This window comes from Cydia strobilella, chromosome 13 (assembly GCF_947568885.1).
Source record: "Cydia strobilella chromosome 13, ilCydStro3.1, whole genome shotgun sequence".
In the NCBI taxonomy this organism is placed as follows: Eukaryota; Metazoa; Arthropoda; class Insecta; order Lepidoptera; family Tortricidae; genus Cydia; species Cydia strobilella.
In genome coordinates, this window is record NC_086053.1 from 11,760,150 (window position 1) to 11,782,485 (window position 22,336).

General features: G+C 36.9%; 1 protein-coding gene and 1 long non-coding RNA gene across 3 annotated transcripts in view; both read left to right on the top strand.

Annotated features, from left to right (window-relative positions):
• The window catches only part of LOC134746858 (uncharacterized), a 353,422-nt gene that overhangs the window by 184,243 nt on the left and 146,843 nt on the right, over window positions 1–22,336 (top strand). The gene's annotated exons all lie outside the window — the stretch shown is intronic.
• The window catches only part of LOC134746815 (neuropeptide CCHamide-2 receptor-like), an 89,198-nt gene that overhangs the window by 49,261 nt on the left and 17,601 nt on the right, over window positions 1–22,336 (top strand). The window contains exons 3-5 of one of the 2 annotated variants that reach the window (XM_063681374.1): window positions 13,845–14,050; window positions 17,959–18,178; window positions 22,152–22,315. In XM_063681374.1, coding sequence (XP_063537444.1) covers window positions 13,845–14,050; window positions 17,959–18,178; window positions 22,152–22,315 — 590 coding nt within the window. Of the gene's footprint in view, window positions 1–13,842; window positions 14,051–17,958; window positions 18,179–22,151; window positions 22,316–22,336 lie in introns of those variants that run through there. The other variant, XM_063681375.1, reaches the window with a different exon arrangement.

Here is a 22,336-nt window from a genome sequence, read left to right on the forward strand (position 1 = left end):
TAATCTACCTGTAAGTACATTGAAGTTAACAAAAACGTATGGTTCTAGTATAGGATGTCATGAATGTGATCGAAATTTGTAGTGCTACGGAAAATTACCAAAGCACCAGAACAGCCGTTTGCAACGCCCACGGGAAATTAATACGTGTACTAGGTACTTCAGCGGTCACTTTCGTGACGCATATCATATAACATTACCCATACCATACAAGAGTACGTAATTGAATATTGTCGTCGTCGGTCACCTAAGAGTTATTCACGAATTCACGAAATAAATGTTTTTAAACGGATTATGTCGCGTAGTATAATGAATTTAAAATACATCCCGATTCCTGACTTTCACACCATACGCACTCGTAAAGTACGAGGGCTATGGGCGATATAATCCGTTTATTAAACACCCTGATTTCAGGTCCTCACCTCAACCCAGCTCGCTGAGCACTGAGCGACCGGCCTTGAGTGCCCGGGATCACAGATATCATAATTGTCATAGAATTGTTATTTGGAATTAATTAATTGGTTCCATTAAAAATAAAATTACTTAGTTTTAGAAGCAAGTTCATACAAAATAGCAACAATTTTTCATGATGTGTTTTAGACCTTTTCCGTTATTTTTTGCTATCGATCGAAAGTTATTTAATCAGATTTCGAATCAATTAAGTTACTAGAAAAAGGCCTCAAATAGCTATTCATATGTGTTGAAGTCTAGACAAAGGTCCCACTTTGTCGCTTACCAAGGACGAGATTTGCTTGTATCTTTATACGGTGTATAAACGTCATATCAAAGCGTCCTTATGGCAAGCGACAAATTGGGAGTTTTTACTTGGAAATGACACATATTGTGGGTGGGTTCCTTAATTTTTTATACTGTGTATTTTAAACTTATTTCAATATAAATGTTTATCCCTTTATTTTTTTGCTCCTCTTTACCAGCTTACTAAAAGACGAAATGCAGATTCGCTTGTTTTTAACCAAACAATTCTCAATAGAAAATTTGAAGATATTTTAACAATCTATTTTTTTTTAATCCTTTCCTGATCCTAATTTATTTTTAAGGTATCTTTGTATGTATCGATATGTCATTTACCTAACAAATTAGTAATATTAGTAGGTACATATCTACATTACCTACGTTGAGAATTATGCAGAAAGGTTTAACAGGTTTGGTTTTAAGTCCTAGGTGTGGAAAATTACTAAAGCACTTTAACCCCTCTTTCGCGTCCGCCCTCATGTGACAAGAGCAATTAAAGAAATGGAATGAATTCATTTATCTTCAGGCAACAAAGGCCCACAGACAGTGGCGGATTAGCCACGTGGCAAAAGTAGAAAATGCCACGGGCCCCGCGCGTTTGGGGACCACGCTCACCTACGCATTGTGGCCGTAAAAAACCTAAAATTCACTTCTTCCGACAAGTTTAAAACAATCCATGGGCCCCATGATAAAATTTGCTACAGGCCCCGTGCTGGCTAAATCCGGCACTGTCCACAGATACATAAATAGGTACAACATTACAACTAACACACAACAAATATAAATATCTTAACTACGAAGTTCTTTTATTAGATTAGGTAGGCGACTTACACATCCGCTTATTCGTGAAACAAATGCAGGAAAATATGGCATTTCGTTAGCTCTTTTCTGTCGAGGAAAAAAATATAATTAGATTACTAATATGGAAGGGTGGTCATGATCCTCGCTCCGGGTCGTTCCTTATGCAAAGGTTGTCCATCGCTGTTCAACGTTGTAACGCGGCGAGCGCAATGGGCTCCTTTGCATCTGGAGGGGCGCGGGGCGTTTTTTGTGAGTATAGTTAGTTTGAGATTTAGTTTAATTTAGGTTAAGATTGTAATAGTTAAATAGATTTTAGTTTATTATATATCTCCTAACAAATCGGAAAGAAACAAGCCAAAGGAAGTCTTATTATTAAGAGTGGCCAATTACTGTGCAGTGGCCAATAACTATAGCAGTCACCCTAGTCCTAACATGGAAGTACTAACATGGAAATCCCTATATGTTAAGAACCAGTATATATAGAATTGATCACTTTATGATATTTCATGGTTAGGTTAGGTTTGACTTTTTCATGATGTGGCCAACCGGTCATTTTATTAAATGATTGCCACATCATGAAATGATCAATTCGAAAATGTGGCCATGACAATAAATTAAATAAATAAATAAAACTTTAAAATCATTGCAATTTGCAATGTCAGATCATCGGTAGATCCTGAATTAAAAAACAAGTCATTTATTGTCGCAGTAAATAAAAACAGTAGTGTACAATAAGCTTAAATAACATAAAATATTCATAATTTAATACAAATAATTTAGTCATTTGTTTGTTGTAATAATAGTTGCCGTTTAATAATTTTACAGAAAATTATACTTATACTTTTTTAAATTTGATGTACTTTCCTTATTTTTTGATATATGTATCCGGGTAATTATTTTTTAACATTATAAATATAGAGGATATTCACAGTCACTTAGTATGTATTTTGGAATAATCCATTCAGTCATTTTCAATTTAGACCAGTTCAAGATCAACTGTGGATTGCGAACATTCTGTAGTAGTGAAAATTTGGTACCCCACACGGTATGTTTTAAAAGAAAAAAGTAAAAAACTTTGTACTGCCGGATTTATGACGTCACAGCAACTACCCCCACCACTTTCGCGCTTGTCATCTCATTTATTTGTGTTCAGGATATTATACTGAATGCACTGATACTAAATATACCCATGTCCGAGACGACATGAGCGTCTAGACAGAGCTCTAGACAAATAACCGACCCTCTATATTGCTACTAAAATAAAATATGGCTTATTAAACATACTAAACCGGGTCACTCACGTTTATAAAGTCGATGATTCCTCGACATGTTTCGTTCCATAACGAGGAGCATTTTCAATGATCGCTCGCGTTGGTGGCCCGACGCAGACTGCGGGCTGCAGCTCTCCGCGACCGATTACTCGGTGCGGGCGACGGCGGCAGCAGGGGAGACGAGAAACTACCCTAGTTTTCGGCATTACGTACGTTAACGTGAGTGACCCGGTTTCATATATTTAATATGTCAGTGCCTCACGGAAGTTTTGTTATTAAAAGATTGCTTGTTTAGAGGTTTACCCCGGCAAGGTTGAAACCTGCTCGAATTTTAATAAAATCGGAAACATTAAATTAAACATTAATTTATTACACAATAAAGCATTTTGTTTCTAACTCATTAAGTTCTTTATTTTTATTTCAGTAACTAATGTAAAAACTATAACGTTCGTTACAATGGAACGTTGATAAAATCTATTATGTCATTCTCATTACCTATTTAAACATGTCCTGTGTGTTTATATACGCATGAATTGTACGCTCCCTGCGTCATTAGAAATCAAACCTACATAAAAAACTGGCCAAGTGAGAGTCAGACTCGCGCACCGAGGGTTCCTTACTTTTTAGTATTTGTTGTTATAGCGGCAACAGAAATACATCATCTGTGAAAATTTCAACTGTCTAGCTATCACGGTTCATGAGATACAGCCTGGTGACAGACAGACAGACGGACAGACGGACAGCGGAGTCTTAGTAATAGGGTCCCGTTTTTACCCTTTGGGACGGTTCTTAGCGTCATAAGAGATATAATGATAAGAGGTCTCAGACAGGTTCTGGGGTGGTGTAGAGAGAGAGGATTGGATCTCAATCCGTCTAAAACAAAGCTAGTGTTATTCACTAATAGAAGGATAAAGGAGATAAAACCCATAAAGATACAAGGTATAGAACTAGAAATGGTGGACGAGATGAAATATCTGGGCGTTACTCTAGACAGTACACACTCAGGTACAAAACTCAGATCAAGGAGCAGACGGCAAAAGCTATAAGAACACTGTTTCAATGCAAAAGGGCAGTGTGAAAGAACTGGGGGCTGAAGCCAGGAATGATCCACTGGATCTACAAGGCGGTAATACTACCCAGGGTGCTATATGGGGCCGTGATATGGTGGTATAGGGCACATATTAAGGAATATCAAAAAGACCTAACCAAAGTACAGAGATTAGCGTGCCTCATGATGACAGGGGCTATGAGAACGACCCCGATACATGCAATGGAGGTAATGCTAGGTTTGAAGCCACTCTGGATTGAGGTGGAGAAAAGAGCCACTGAGCAGTGGTATAGAATGAAAGCATGCAAGGAATGGAGAGGAAGCTGCGTGGACAAGAGACACGCGCTGATACAAAGAGAGGCATTATCAAAATTTGAGATGATGATGGCCAATAACGACCTTATAAAGAGGCAGGAGATATTTGATAAGAAATATAGAGTACATATAGGAGAGAGAGACAACTGGAAGGTGGAAGTCAGACACCCGACGACTATCTGCTTTACGGATGGCTCAAGAAGAAGCTCGACGAAACTAGCAGGAGCGGGCATAGTGATCCCTAAACTGGGAGAGAAAGTATCAATACCACTGGGTAGATATGCTAGCGTGTTCCAAGCAGAGGTATGTGCTAGCACCATGCTGAGTCGGGACCATTTCGTTGCTTATATTATTTATGTTGTGTTTCCTATGTACGTGTTTTCCTCTTTTTTGCCACGAATAAACGCTATCTATCTATCTATCTATCTATAGCGCACTGCGCACGTATAGTAAAAGAGAGTGTGCAGCATGAGGGTGCTATTGTAATATACACAGATAGCCAAGCAGCACTGAAGGCACTAAAGAAAATATCGGTTACCTCCTCTCTGGTGAGAGAATGTCGAGAGGAGCTTAACTCGATAAGCAAGCAAAGAAGCGTTACGGTGGCATGGGTACCAGGACACCAGGGAGTAACGGGAAATGAGAAAGCTGATGAGCTGGCGAGGATAGGGGCGGAGACGGGATATATAGGTCCGGAACCGGCTCTGCCCATGTCAGCGGATGTCACGAAGGGAGTCATAGAGAAGGTAAAAGAGATAAAAGCACAGAGAGTATGGGAAGAAGAGGCTGGATGCAGACAGTCGAAGATGATGATTAAAGGTATAGATCACAGGAGAACCAGGTATCTTTGAAACTAGGTAAGAGCAGTCTAAGACTATTGACAGGTATCATTACAGGTCATAACACTCTCAACAGACACCTTAAGATAATGGAAATTAGCAGAGACGCCTCCTGTCCACATTGTGGTAAGGAGGAGACTAGCTTTCACTTACTAGCAGAGTGTATTATGTATGCGGCATCGCGATATAATATATTCGGTAGAGACACGCCGAAAGAGAATGAACTAAAGGATGTCGAACTTAAAGATGTCCTTTTGTTCTGCAGGAAAACAAGAAGATTTGAGGAGAATAGTGTGGGAATGCCGCCGGGACAGTAACCTGCAGCTCAAACTTCAGGGAACTGGGCTGAATGAACGCGACACGTGATCGACAGCCCGCCTGCCTCCGGCCGGGCGTCCCTACACTACATCTATATCTACCCTTTGGGTACGGAACCCTAAGGCAGTAAATATGTTTTTTAGCATAATAAACAGTTGAAACTTTCTGTGTGTTTTTCTTTTACTGTTTTAATAATGATAATATATTATTACAATATGTACAAGGACCTGCGCGTTGGAGGGTCTGCCATCTGGTGGTAATTCGAAATGAAAATCTTGATATTTGAAACTCCACGCATTATATTGTATTATTTAGAATATTTCGGTGTTAAAAGCCCTTAATACATTAACAATGCATCGTTGCATTTCTGGAAGTCCCAATACACCAAAGGAAAATCAACATTTACTTATTAAATAATATCCAATTTAGTCTTCACATAATTTTCCATAAATATTATTAAAAATAAAAGAAAATGGGCGGCAAACTGCTTCTTGCACGATTATCCAAGTGTCATGAAAAATAACGAGTGGGTATTAAGTTCAGCCCATACTTAATAAAATTTAGGCAAGTAGGCCAGCCGGAGTCGGCAGCGGCGAGATAACAGGCGATGGAGTATTTTCTCGTACAAGACACGTACAGCGTACAGTGAGCTGGAAAAGTGCATGGACACATTATGAATGGAATTAATTCATAAAGTGGCCATGCACTTTTTTACGAGTAGGTAGGTCTACATACATGTAGATGTACAATTTTGATTTATTTAATTTGAAATTATTTGACGGGATTTTAGATTTATATCCCGTGTAAGACTTATACATAAAATCGCTGATTACTGACCGTTCATACTACCGGCGATTAATATTTATTATTTAATTATTAAAACTAAGATAAAAAAAACCGTATAGACTCGCCCACCGCAGCTTGCTTTTCGCTAGTCGTGTTGGGACCGAATTAGGATGTAAATACCTAATACGTAAGTACTTACTTACATGAAATGAGGAACCTATGACGCATCTTCGTGAGTTGGAAGCAGGTACTTTAAACATAAACATACCTATGCGTTAGTAAACCTTTCATTCTTCGCAATTTATACCTTTAGTCACGCACGAAGCGTCAAAGAGTCGATCACAATACGTTTGCGCAAATGTCTGCCTAAAAGTCAAACCAATCGGTAAAGTATAAATGTGGGGGGAATTGCTTTCTTCGGTAGTACTTAACATGATTCCGGGTATCTAATGGATATGTTTTCTTGGATAAAGAAAAAGTATTGCTTCGGAAATGATTCGGGAATGATTGAATTGGTTTTCAAAAACGTGTTCTTTGGTTAAAAATAAAATTTTCCCCTCACTAGCTCGGAAAGTTGTCGCTTATCCTTCAATACAAGCGGGGAAAAACGCGTTTTATCCACTAGTGGGGAAAGTAATTTGACCTTGGATGGAGCGTGTTTAATAATGTTAATTAAATAATTTTAAGTAGCTTGACAGATAACAAAACGTAAAACGCTCATGATAATGGTTCGTTTGATATTAATTATCATCAAATAAATGGTTTGAGAATCTAATAAAAAATACCAAATTTAGCTTTATTTAATGATTTCAAGTCATAAACCTTAAGAAACGCTTCTATAAGAAACGTTTGTTTTTTTATAATGATGTTAAATATAATTCTGAGCGCACAAGTTGAGTCGATGCAATTTCAAAACGCATCGTTGACATTTCATATATCAGAAATGTCAACATTGTCAACAATTTTTTTCTTAAAACCTTTTCTCACCGACTCGCGTAAAAATACACAACTTCCAGAGTTTTCTGTTATAATATCGTAAAGAAATGAGTCATTCCAGTGATGAAGATGATCTAACGCCTGTGGATGTGCACTTACCTCGCTATAGTGAGGTGAAAAGTTTTTTACTTCTCGTGTGTTGAAACACTCGCTACGCTCAGGATTCAATTTTATAACCACTCGCTTCGCTCGTGGTTCACCTATAGAATCCTTTCGCTTGCTCGTGTTTCAATTCTACACTCGCGGGTAAAATACAACTTTGCACCCTTGTATAACAAATAACCATTTATTAATCGGTGTGTTAATTGTTCGCTCGGCTACGAGTTATATTATATATTATTGTATATTAGAAAATATCTATTATTCTTTTTTTATATTCTTCATAATGCGGGATTTAATATACTTACAATACACACAATATTCACAATACAGACAATATTTTTTTTTAATTTTAGTAGTGGATTTATTTGAATAGGTATGTTGCCTTAATAAATAATAAAGTAAATATTTTTTTCGAGATTTATTTTAAAGTACTTCAATTTTGTAAACTTCTTTTTATTTCAGCAAAAATAATAAAATATTTTTAATAAATACATATTTAGATACACAGATAACATTAAGCATTAAGCGGGCATTAAGTCTGCCATTTGTACTAGTTTTTGTGCAATAAAGTTTGAAATAAATAAATAAATAACAACAATAACTCAGGAATAAATATATTCTTGATAAAACAATATGAACATACAAATAAATGCCCTTACCAGGATTTGAACCCGGGACCTCCTGCTTGGCAGGCAGTGTCACTACCGACTACATGACTTACAAGTCATGAATTTTGTTTCAGAAATCCTGTATATATTGGGATTCATGTCGATACTGCTTATTTTAGTGTTGATATCATTAATATACGTGTTATTGAAGACGAACTTCCTGAAACGCAAGCATACCACACCACCAGCTGAAAATTTTGAAAAAATAGATGCTCAATGCCCAACGTGTCAGAAAAATACAGCGGGAGGAATACATTTGGAAAAGAATAACGTTGATTTAAAAAATGAAAACGATAATATTCAAGTTCATACTTTAAAAAGACAAGAGAGTGAAGTTATAATAACAAATGACTTCAATACTCTACAAAGTCCTAAGAAATCAGATGCTTCGGGTAATATTTTTCCAAGAATTATTAAAGGTGTTGGTAAAGATTTACCATATATATTACCGGAACAAATGACGATAATTTGCAAAGAAGTGTTAAAACGTGCTGCTAAAAACGATTCGATAAGCAGTCTTCAAAACATAGATCAGTTAGTAAATGAAAGCACACCTAAGGAAGAAATAGTTTTGAAATTTGCATCAACTCCAGCTTTAGATTTGTATGACACTTCTGCAACACGCTACAGTGATAGAAAAATTCAATTAGATAAGAATTGCTCTACAGACCCGGGAGCTAGAACATCAAGTATTAGTAAAACGGATGAAGGTTTAGAAAGTAGAAGTAATTCAGGAGATGGCAAACCAGAACCCAGTTTGGAAATATACGACGGTCCTAAAGAACCAAATAACATATACGATACGTTTCCAGAGAAGAAAAGTATAAAAGTAGAAAATCTTACAGGCTATGTAACACCATGTTTTGAAAATAAATTGTCATCTGGACATTTTAAGCCTAAAGAAGAAAAGCGTAATTATGCCGAGATAAAAGATATTTCATCCGAACAAAGTACGATTAAAAATAAGTGTATAGATTATAATGAATATGATAATCCAAAATATGCAAATGAAATTAACAAAATGTACATAAACGCGAATGAGGTCAAATGCAATAACGAATTCTTTTTATAAAGTAATATGAAAGTTGCATCTTCTCCTATTAATAGATTTTAAAGGTATAAATGTGAAGTTTGTAAGTAAGGACGATTGGATGTTTGTAGCTCAGTCACGAAATAACCATCGAACAAATTTGAATAAAATATGGCACACACGTAGCATGGTAGGTATATTATTCTTCTCAATGTTTGGTATACTTACATATATTATGTCCTGTTTGTAAATTATACGATTTTGCTTGAACTAGAGCCGGATTCTGCTTGAACAACTTGTTACGGTTTCGATCTTATTTTGATACGACCTGTCGCTCACGCTGATTAGTGCATGCGGAATAAAGTGAAAGTCGTAGGTGCGTGAGATGTGCGCCAATTACCAAGACAATCGTCAAGGTCGTAACCAAACCAGTTCAAAACCAGTAAAAAATCATTGAATCGGAATCGGGTTTAAACGTTTTTCATATTTTAGTCAATTGTAGAAGTTGTTGGATTGAAAACTTGGGGATAACTCATTTGAGCATTAAGCACATTTATTTAGGGCTGAAATACTTGTCTTAAACCTTGTACAGTCAGCTGCAGAGAAAAGGCACCCCCCCTGCATACAAAGTTCTGTAAATTAGTATGGACGTGGGGTACCTTTTCTCTGCAGCTGACTGTACATATAATCAAAGTCGATATTTAGAGTATGCTATGCTTAATCTTTGTAAATTAAAGTAAAATAATGTAAGATAACTTAATGAACTTAGTTAATGGTGAATTATGTAAATAAATTATACTGTATTGTATCCAGAAGTAATATTATTTTAATTTTGTAATAATATTTACATCTAAATACGAAATCCCAAATGCTTGAAATAAAGGAAAAATAAATAAAAATCCAGTCTCGTACGAGTATCGAACTCCTTATTCCAGTTTTTCATACAATTTCTAATGATCGCGTGGTACAGGTTGTGATTGCGACAATTTCATTGTTTGGAATAATAACTCAGTGTATAAATGCTGAGATGGAAGAAGGACTTGATAATGTTACATAGTTCATACAAACGGAGTAAATAAATATTCGGCGCTCTCGATGCGAAGGGGATACGTAAATATTCAGGGGTCACCACATGGGCATTTTTGACTCATTGTCATCTTCAGAAACAATTGCGGCCCTGGCTCCTGGCACTAAAAGCGTTACGTCCCAAACGTTTCCAATATAGGTACCTAGGTATTTTACACTTGAATAAGTTTTTATTGGTTTGTTCATACTAGACTAAAACAATATGTGAAAGATTATATTTCTAATCCCATTCACCTATCTCCGCGACTTTTCTCGTGCTTTAATCTTTGCATCCTCCACCCTCCACCACCGGAAAGTAATACCTGCATGAAAAAAAAAGGAATACCAAAGTATAAGAAAAGTGCCGAAGTTGTCATATATCATCATCGGGTCCTTTATTATAATATATCATTAGAATAAACAAGTAACATTAAGCAGAAACAAAAACCGCATGCCATAATTATTAATAACGTTTAGTATCACCTCATAATTCCCCTCAAGACCAGAAGTCTAAAACTTGCATCCTTCAAATGGCATGCATTATCCGACTTCCACCGATGAACAGGTGCCAGACGCCTGGATCCAGTAATAAAGATAGTATAGCAAGCTAATTGTCAAGTTTCGTTGCTCTCATTATCATGTAGCATTTTCCGGGTCTAGCTCTTCGTCTATAAAAGTCGCCATAGCCGTATTGTATGTGGCGGGCGGGCGACGGCTGCTAGCGACGCATCCACTCGTGTGGAAAATGAGTGACGCTGTCACTAAGTAAATAATACAGAGCTTTGGAATCATTTCGGTAATGTATTATATATAGGTATATGTTATAGATAGATAGATAGATAGCGTTTATTCGTGGCAAAAAAGAGGAAAACACGGACATAGGAAACACAACATAAATAATATAAGCCACGAAATGGTCCCGACTCAGCATGGTGCTAGCCTGGCTGGGCTAGCGCTGATCTTCCGTCGGGGCCATGAACTAGTGCAGTTCTAAGAATACTAACACAGTATAAAACAAATAATAAAAAATGTGTTATAATGGGTTTTATGTATTATCATAGAGTAACTTATACTAGAGCGGTACTGTCATAGTAAATTTTGTAACCCCAGTAAATTCACTGCCATCTGTCGACACACTTTAAAACTAAAATTGAAGATTTGTAAAAATACGATAAAATGTATTTAAATATAGATAAATGATTTTTTTTATTTGCATTAATTATTTTGATGATTTTGACCCATGTTCTTTCACTGATATGCGTTAAAATTGTTAAATAACAAACGAAACCGTCAACGCCATCTATACGACTGTAGGCCAAAACTAGTAGCGCCCTCTGAACGAGAATCAAATTTTCTTGATTTTCGAGGCACGTTTTTTCCTTAGACTGTATCCATCTATTACGAAGTTATATCTATCTTTAGTATTATTACCAGGGAGCTTACAATTCATGCCGATGACAGACAAATGACGTCAAACTACGTTTATTTATCGTTACCGTAATAACTAAAATGAAAAATAGGATTAATCATTAATTGCTACTATCTAATCAACCTCTTCTGTTTAAGTAAAGTAGACATATATTGACACTTGACACCAGGGATAACTTAAACTCAAAATATCACGTAGCATTCGAAATATTACTTTGATATTGTAGAGTGGTATTTAGGTAAGGACAATGAGTTGTGAGATCACCTAAATGAAATGGAAAAATATACATAAATAACCGAGATACCGAAATTGAATACCGGTTAATTTGTATGAAAAATATACCGGTATTCGATCCCTGCATAAGAAGGACATTAAAAACATTATTGACATTGTCATCCTTTTTATAATTGGAGGCGTGCGGAAACAACAGATTTCAGTTAAATTTAATAGAATAGGAAACATTAATTTAAGCATTAATTTATTACACAATAAAGCATTTTGTTTCTAACTTATTAAGTACTTATTTTTTATTTCAATAACTAATGTAAAAACTACAACGTTCGTTACTATGAAGGCTGGTGTATCAATGGAACGTTGATAGACTTTATTTGTCATTACGTATTTAAAAATAAGTCATTATTACGAATCCGGCATGAATTGTATGCTCCCTGATTATCAGATTAATTATTAGGCATGGAATGAAAACAAACGCTACGCTGCTGCAGGTTTTAAGCATCAATAGTAGCAGGGTCAAAAGTATTCTATAATAGGTTAATATAGGTAAAATATAAACCAATTACAGTCGGATAATGCGATCCTGAACTTACTGACCGCTTAGCACCTCTTAGTGCCAGTTGCACCATCCGCAATTGACAGACTGATCAACGTCACCGGGCGCGCCGCGGCAGTTTACTATGAAACTTTCCATACAATAAAATTTAGCGAACTCTTTAACGATGACAAACAGTTTGGTGCAACCGACCCTTAGTCTTCGGAGAGACGTTGGTCTCGTTTCTATCACCGCACCTCCCGCCAAAGGAGCAAAGCTCATCCTCACTTCTTAGATACATGGCACACCAGGAATAAGCGGGCATCACGCTCGTTTCTTCCCACGTGCAGAATGTGGAATGAGTTGCCTCCTGAGGTATTTCCTTTGCGCTACGACATGGAATTCTTCAAGAAGCGCGTATTTAGGGTTCTCAAGGGTCGGCAATGCTTAAGTGGCTCCTGTGATGTTGTTTATGTCCATGGGCGACGATGACCGCTTCCCATCAGGTGGCTCGTCTGCTCGTTTGCTGACTATCACATAAAAAAAATACATTGTAGCTTTTGAACAAGAATTGCAGAATTAGAGGGCAGCAGATACCTACAATTAGCGCATTGTTCGATCCACCCGAGCCGAACTGTCACGTAATCTATACTTGTGACGTTCCTCGGTAAGGGTACCTTATGGTAATCGGCGCTTAGGTCGTTTAGCACCGCATTTAGTGCAGGTATTAGCGCGTCGTTAATAATAGCGACATATTTTCTATCAAACAAATTAACTTAATCCTTTTCCAGACTGATAAAAATAATTATTTAAAAAAAATATATTTTATCAGCCTGGAATTTTTCTTTTCAAATTATTATGTTTGTTATAAGCGCAAGCGAACTCACGATTTTGTTTTAATTATTTTTTCAGGAAAAAGGGTTCAACATCAACTAACCATACTGCACTATAACCATAAATTCGGGCGGAACTCCCAGAAGGTGTAGTGGTGATGAAAAATGTTATTTCAGCCTACCTGGTGTCTATTTTTAGCCAACGTGACGGGTTATAGCATCTCTAGGGTCTACTGTCGTTAGTTTACTCCAAAGCTAGCCTACGTGTAATGTTTACTGCGTTGAAACGTCTATTGCGTCAGTAGTATAGCCGAGTAGTTTAAATTTAAGGTAGTTTTAATAATATTTGATATTTAAAATAAAATACGAAACTACGTAGAAAGAAAGAAATCAGAATATAAAATAGGCACTAAATAGGCCGTAGAATTGAAATTAAATTTATGATATTTGATATATATATATATAATAAATAAACAGACCATAGCAATAACTAAAATTTCAGTTTGAATTGTACCAAGTCTATGTTTATTTTAACTAAATCAAAGTACATTATAACTAAATTACCATCCACACGTAATTTTAATCCATGCTCATTATACATATTTAAGGTTTATGGTGAGAAATCAATGATATATTTGTCACACAAAAAAAGAAATAATTTGAACGAAATTTAACATAAGGGTACAACAATTGCATACATTGTTTCCATAACGGTATTAGACTATGCTCTGGAGTAGAGGTTAGAAAATTTGTAGAAATGCGATTGACGAGTTAATTTCTTGTATAACTGATCGATCATTAACATTTTATTCTCATTGTTACAGATGATGACTTCCTTAGCCCCAAACGGCACACTGCCGACCTTAGAAGATAACTCAACAGACAACGAATACACGCCGTACGGAGACCGTTTGGAGACTTACCTGGTGCCCGTGATATTCGCCATCATCTTCGTGGTTGGGGTGCTGGGAAATGGAACACTCGTCATTGTTTACGTCAGGCATAGGGGTATGAGGAATGCGCCGAATACGTAAGTTTACTTTTTATTATATTTCAGTGGGACTATTTAGAAAACAATGAGACTATATGGAATTTGGTGCCTACAAACTTAAATAAATATAAATACAAAAAATAAAACTTTCTATAATGGAATGTAGTATTTGTGGTCCCACTATTGCAATAACTTCAAAGAAGCATAAAATCCCGATAGTGCCAAATAAAGCGATATAGTTTGCTTATAGACCCATTCAAATGAATGCGTATATGGTTAGGTGGCAAGCAGAGGTACCTACTCGTAACAGTAGAATTCGTAACACATTTTGATAGGAAAATATTTATTATTTAGTATTATCAAGCACAATTTAATGAATATGTATTGTATTTTAGTTGTGCTGAATGCAAGTTTAAATGTAATATTAATCCTTAAATGCACATTCTATAATATGCTTGCTACTCGTATTTGTAATATCCATAAAGTGTAATATGCTTCAAAGCATCCACTTAAGATGGATAATAAAAATACAGACAACTATTAAAAGCATACCTACAGTTTACTGAACGAGTTTATGACAAACCGCAAGGGAGTAAAAAGGTTAAATAAAACAAAATACCCTTTTACGTGCAAAACTCAGTTTGTCTTTTAGCTCATAAAATTAAAACATACAATGCGGTTAAAGCGAAAGCGAGTGTGTTTTAGTTTAAATGTAATTGTCTTATAATTATAGGGAAAGTTTACTGTGGCATTAAAAATAATGTGATTTAATCAAGAGGTACCCGTTAGGGCGCGGTTGCTCTTATTGAGCGATTCTGCGACTTTTTACTTACCTATACAAAAGTGACCATAAACTAGCCATATAATAACACGTTTAATAAAAATAGGTAAAACACAGCTTCTGGATAATATTAAATCCTTCCAACGTTAAATAAATATACTTTTATTTAGAATAAATACATACGAATTCTCTTCGAAGCAATAAACTAAAGGAATGTCAGGATATTGTTTCCAGAAACTTGGAATCCAGCCGAACTTGATATCGACTTATTTACTCCTAGGATGTTGCGGAGTTTCCCTTTGCAAGAATCATTGAAATTGGGGCGGATTCAAGCTTGCCTGAAATGTACCTATTATTAATTCTGATATAAATAATGTACCTATTGGCGCCTGACAGTAAAGCGAAAGTAACACAATAATTGTGTAAAAGTTGATCACAAATTAGAAAAGTACCATTTACAATTTTTACAAAAGATTTAAAATTTAATTATTTATTAGACATTAAGTAAATAGAAATTTACATATAATAAATTTATAAGGTTATTCCCAAACGCTGCCCATCCGAGTTGGATTCGATGAGCGACCTCTTTCTGAAAGTTGGAATTACCTAGCTGGATTACTTGACCTAGGTATATAATTATAATCATTCACAACTTCAAGAGTAGAATCTCCAACTTTCAAGGGAGTGTGAGTGTTCGACATAACTTTCGTCTTCTCCATGTTCATTTGAAGGCCCACTTGTTGTGAGATTCTACCGAGGTCGTTGAGCATTTTACCAAGGTCTTCCAGAGTCTCAGCCATGACTACAATATCGTCGGCAAATCGGAGGTTGGTGACGTACTCGCCATTTATGTTGACGCCGAGCCCATCCCAGTCCAGAAGCTTGAAGACGTCTTCCAAAGCGGCAGTGAACAATTTGGGGGATATAACATTTGCCTGTCGCACACCCCGCCCTAGTCGGATATTAGGCTTCGTGTCCCGGTCCTGGAGACGGCTGACATAGTGGCATTCTCATACAGACACGTACGTATCTTCTCGTCCAAAATACCGCAGTGTCTTAAGACGAAGGTTTTCAACCAGTGTGTGTTGCCAGTGATGACTTACGGAACAGAGACGTGTTCGCTCACAATGGGCCTCATAAGAAGGCTAGGTCACTCAAAGAGCAATGGAGCGAGCTATGCTCGGTTTTCCTGCGTGATCGAATCAGAAATGAGGAGATCCGCAGGAGAACCAAAGTTGGCGACATAGCTCAGAGTTTTGCCAGACTTAAGTGGCAGTGGGCGGGCCACATTGCTCGCAGAACCGATGGCCGATGGAGCAGAAAGGTTCTTGAGTGGCGATGGCGGTTATTAAAGATTAAGCTTGCACAGCGCTTTTTTTACAAAACAGCTTACACATATACCTAACACTACCATACTTTTTGCATGTTGGTAAGCGCTAAAGCTAAGTATCTCCTCCTTTGTAAGTCTCAGAGTAATTTTAATTTTTAACTTTGTCGCTTTGTAATGAAGTTCGTTTGCGTCAAACCCGCTGATTTAGTGCAGACTTGTTTTCGAAGGGCTTTATCTCGGAAACTATTAGATCTACAGAGACAATAGCGACAAATTGAAACATGTAGAGCGAAATAATAAAGCGAAATAATAAACCGTTATAAATATATTAAAGCCAACTTATAAATTTATCAAGAAGGCTTGATTGAATCTCTCCATGAACAGATGAATTAGACTGCGCCAATCAGCCATCAATATTGGTAATTTAAAGCTGTATCATGCTTCGGTTTAGCTGTAACATTTTATTTGTAGCAGGATGTAGGAGTTATTTATTGATATTTAAAATCGATAGTCTAATGAGTATTTTACTGAACCAAAACTTACGAAGTAAACCATCACTATTTATTTTACAATAAACACGACTTAAATAATTGTACCTACATAGTCTAGCCTTATGGCTATGACAAAGTTAATTGTCTCTAGAGACTATAATATTAAAGTTATTTAATAAAGTTTTATATACCTGATATAGGGACCAATAACGAATAAAAAATGCCTAATAATTATTCCATGCTGTCAGCCCTCACCTTAATAAATGCCTCTTAAGGAGCAAACGAAAAGGGGCCTAATTTACGCACCATTTTTTGCAGAAATATGACATTCTTGTTCTGAAAAAAATAATCTGGTGAGAATTTTTTTTACAATTTTCAATGCATTCCTTGTCTGAATACAGATCTAAGGAAGCGGCAGATGTAGTAAACAAAGTTCTGCGAGACTATCATCTCGTGTATTTTATGGAATACACGTGCACGAGTGTAACAAAACACGGTAATAGACGCTTAAGTTTAACCTGAGTATTTGCAACACCGTACTCCATGAGAAAAGATTGACATTTTGTTAAAGCTTATACCTAAAAGACGTAACTCCTACTTCCAAAACCTGAATATAAATAATAAATAATAATAAATAAATCCGTTTATTTAAAGACAACAGACACATTACAATGTAAAAAAAAAACAATTAAAAATAAATAAATTAAAACAGAACAGCAATTTAAAAATATGGATTAATTTATCAAGGTTTGAGGCAACTTACTGACTCGGTAAGTCAATGTTTGATCCACTGATAAAAAAAAATTATGTATCTTAGAAAACAAGGCCTGCAAAATGGTTTGTTAAAGATTTTTTTTTAAAGTTATGGGGTCGAAATTCCCGACGGAGGTGGTGAAAAAGACGTGCATATTTTTGAGGCAATTCGCTGCTTCATTAAAAAGCACATAAGCACAAGATATGACAAAATCAAGTAGTCAATATGTTTTTTAAATTCGTCATTAGTTTGTCTATTTGATAATATTGGATTTGTTTCAATAACTTAATTTATAGTTGTTATGTGTAATTAACGTTATAACGGAATTTATGGCTAGACTAGGTATGTTTCTCGTAACGTTTCAAACGCGACGTTACATTACGTTCTTAGTGAACAGCAATTGTATCAATATTTTCTAGCTTACATTTACGTTAGGATTCTCTCTCGTCCTACAAACAACATTCATGACATTCAATGGTTTGAAGATCAATGCCTTTTCCACTTAGATTTGCTAATTCGTTTTAATTGGTTAAGTCACATTCAATTAATGTCAGGAAAAATAAATAATTGAAAGTGCTTTTTTGTCCACAGATACATATTCTCCCTGGCGCTAGCAGACCTGCTAGTGATCCTCATCTGCGTGCCGTTCGTGTCCATCATCTACACGCTGGAGTCGTGGCCGTGGGGCGCGCTCATCTGCCGCATATCTGAGGCAGCCAAGGATGTCAGCATTGGAGTGTCGGTGTTCACTCTGACAGCGCTCTCGGCGGAGCGGTACTGCGCTATCGTAAACCCCTTTAGAAAACTTCAGGTGCGTTGAATAATACCAAATTTGCAGCTTCATTAAATAATGATATAGTTATAATTTCCGAGAAATCTAATCGGAGTGTCAGTGTTCACTCTGGCAACGCTCTCCAAGTCTAATTCCTGACATTAGTGTGATTTTTTTCCACGGTGAATGTATGAGAATTGTAAGGGGAAAATTAATGGAGCTCGTGCTGAAAACATAGATAGAAACCTAGGGACACCACTGCAAGGATCAGAAGTCAAACTGCGGTGTAATACCTAATTATGCATACGGCACAGTTCTAGAAATCCTATTTAATAAATGTGTCGGGTATGACTTTATGCAATTAGTCTGCTGTTATACAGGATTCCTGTATTAAGATCTACACGTTGGACGCGTGGCCGATTTGCAGCAGAAAATAAGCTTATGCCATTTGGAAGGCTTTGGAATCTAATACTTACTTTAGAATATCTATACAGTATATAATTATACCTACCCTTACCCTCGAGCTTACGCAGACGTTAACAACTACGGTAAAATGGCTACCTAATACTTAATCTTTAGGTGAGCTTCTGTAACATAAACTATTTGAAGATAAATATTATTTTGATGTTTGGGTTTCAGGAATAAAGCTATTATATTACAGCATAGAAGCTTTATACAAACATCTAGTTATGGGACGTAGGTCTTACTCTAGTGTCATGTACATAAAGTGCAAGGCGTTCGTGGCGTCGGATTAGGCTAAAGTTACTCTGCATGACATTTGTATTGATGAAGTGTGGTAGTGTCAGCATAGGCCTGCGCTAACCGGTGGAGCGCAGCGCAGATCACCCCGACAAGGTAAAATCTTTAGGGCCAGCCCGGCGCCAGCGGCCGGCGCAACAGGGAGTACTTTGGCGCAGGGCGGGGGATGCCGCGGCATGCCGCCGCCTACCGCCGCGTGTACTCTATTAAAAGGGATTAGTGACTAGTGTGCACGAGTTCTCCCCAGCCGTCCCGGCGCTACCCCGGCGCACTCAGGAGGCCTCGACGCATACCGGGCGATGCATACCGCCGCGGTGTCCTCTAACATGCTCCTCAATGCCGCGGAGTAACAATCCTCCGTGGTGCTCCGAGGTCGCTCTCAGAGCATTCAAATTTATACCTGAATGTAATTGAAATAGGAGGAAATATAGGTACATTGATTTTAAAGTGATCTTCGCTGCGCTCCGCCAGTGTGCGCAGGCCTTTAATGTCAAATTTATATGAAAGTATGACGTTTATAATAACTTTGCTCTGTTCAAATCGGTGTAGACGGACTGTACCTAAATTAAGCATAAATTTAGTAAAATGGATAGTCGCGCTCATAACAGGCAGAAAAACGTCATCGCATAGTTTCATTACCATTGCAAACGAGGAAACGGCTATTTTTAGAAGGGGTAAACGTGTTAAATATTGTTATATAATGATAATACTAGTAATAATGATTGAATTTAAAGAAATAATATTTGTGTTATTCGATTCTGAGTAAATATATAAGTACTAAAGTATTAGGTATATTCGGCGCCACCTATTATCACATATCTGACAGATATGAATTGACTTAGCGCCACTTGCACGATCCCACTAACCTGGATTTAACCGGTTAAACCTAGAGTTACCATGGTTACCAGTACAATTTGACACTGGGTTAACGGTTTAACCGCTTACCGCCGGGTTAATGGGATGGTGCAAGTGGGCCCTAATAACTTATCTATGACGTTAAGGCTATCTGTTAAACGGTAGGTCTTATAGCTTCATATATATATAAGGTTCAATGCATAACTGTCACATATGTGAACTTCCACTATACATACCTGGCGTGTTGGAGGGTCTGCCAACTGACCTGAATCGAAAGCGAAAACAATTTTATTACTTGTGACCAACTTGATGATTGATCCGTGTTACCAGATTAAAGATTGAATATTCTACTATAATTGTATCCCAAAAGAATTGGCCATGGTAGTGTAGTTTTTAAAATATTACAATGTAAAGGAAAATACCGACGTTTTCTCTTTTCACCCCGCTATTTCTGGTCACCCCGTTTTACGGTATTGTCAGAAAAGCACATAATTTACACAATTACACCTTCATTCTGAATTTAGTACTTCCAATGTGTCATGAATGTAACTTTGTCATTTAATTATTTCCTATCGTTTTCTTTTAGCACAATAAAGCCTAAGATTCAGGTTTTTCTTTATTCTCATACCATGTCAATTTATTATGCAAAATTTTCTTTAATGCTCGTGTAATAAAAGATCAGTAAAACTAGAGAAGTATCTTAGACCCGAAAGATTTGAAGCGGAACCGATGTATAGGCAAAATGCTTCAAAATGGCTCCATTGAAAAAAGACTTGAAAATTTTATTCAAGAATGCACAGCTGAAACGGATGCGGTAAAATATAAACTGTTTATTAATCGCATAGCGCCAAATATTTACGAGTATATCGCTCAAACAAATGACTAACTGTGCTATGTCTACGCTTGAGTGTTTATTCGTCAAACCGAAGAGCGTGATTTTTCGCACGCCATAATCTGGCCTCCCAACGTCGACAGAATGGTGAGACTGTTGTTGACCAGTACCTTCAAGCGCTTAAACTACTCTACAAAGATTCCTGTTTTAAAGCAGTTACCTTACCGCCGACCATGATTGGCCACTCCTATGTATCTGATGGCGACTGTACCATCCGACCATTCCCAAGCGATGACAGGAAAATGAATGCATCGGTCAAAAAAGCATAGGAAACAAAAAAAAACGTATATTTTGACGTGCACGGTCCTGGCTCGGTGCGAAGTCAACATAAAAACGCTAAAATACTTATCCCAAGATTATAAAAATGGCGGCATAATATAACCTTCATTAAGTGTACCCATAATGGTCCAGAGCACTTAATGACGCGCTCAAAGGTTGCCCGGTCTGATACTCATCTCAAGTGACACCGTCGTGAAAACTATTCATACGGAAAATAGCGATATTGCATGGGTTTATATCTAACCCAAGAGACTAGGCCATCAAAAGCCAGGCGATTGGAACGGAGTACTTACTTAATCTGATTGTAATCCTAACGATATTTTCTGCTACAGGCTAACTATTGGTATTATTGATTGCTTTTTACGGAATATTATTAATTGTGGCACTTTAGGAATATACATAACACATCCTTTTTACATTTACTTTTATCTTGGAATTTGTATACAGCGGCACATAGACATATAAATATACATTACCACTCCATCAAATAAAAGGTTTCCTTTCTATAGTTAGCAAACAACACATTAGTTGCTAGCTGAAGGATTTTATTAAGTAACTATCTACTGTTTTTCGTATATTTATGTATCAACTTCATAACAATAGGTGCTGACACTGACAGCGAAAATTGGCATCTGCTTACCAAATTAGTTTACCTTCATGACCTACTTAAGGCACCTCAACATTTATTTTGTAGACTCCAAAGCAATAAAACAAGTCACATTCTATGTAAAATTCCATTTAAAGTCATCCGTATTTCATAAGCAACAAACTGACAGATTTTTTTTGCTGCTTTTTATATGATTATGACCTTTACGGCTTAGGTTAGGTTCAAATACACATTATTTATGAGTTTTGACTTTTTAACCGATATAAAATATACAAACAGCCTGTAATATAAAGTAAAATATAGATATTTTCTAGATAAACAAATAGACACCCGAAAAAAACAACTTTTAATATTGAACTTAATTTAAAATCACGTGATAAATTTGACACTACTCGCAATAAACAAAAATTTTTTTTTAGCCTAATTTAGTGTCCCACTGCTGGGCAAAGGCCTCCCCTCGCTTCCTCCACTCGACCCTGTTGTTTGTAGTTTCCCGCCAATCCGGATAAAATGCATCCAAGTCGTCCCGCCATCTCCTTTTCGGCCTACCTGCACCCCGGCCAGCACCAGCTATGGTAAAATTTTCAAAATCTGAATTCCGCTCTATCTTATTGTTGCAGCTCCGGAAGCTGCCACTCGTCTGCGCAACCTTCATATGGGCAGCAGCGCTCATCTTCGCCACGCCCGCCGCAGTGTTCTCCAACACGGTCACGGTGCCGATCCACAACAACATGTCGATCGTGTACTGCACACCCTATCCTCCTGGGTGGATGAACTATCACAAGTATGAACTACTTATTACAGC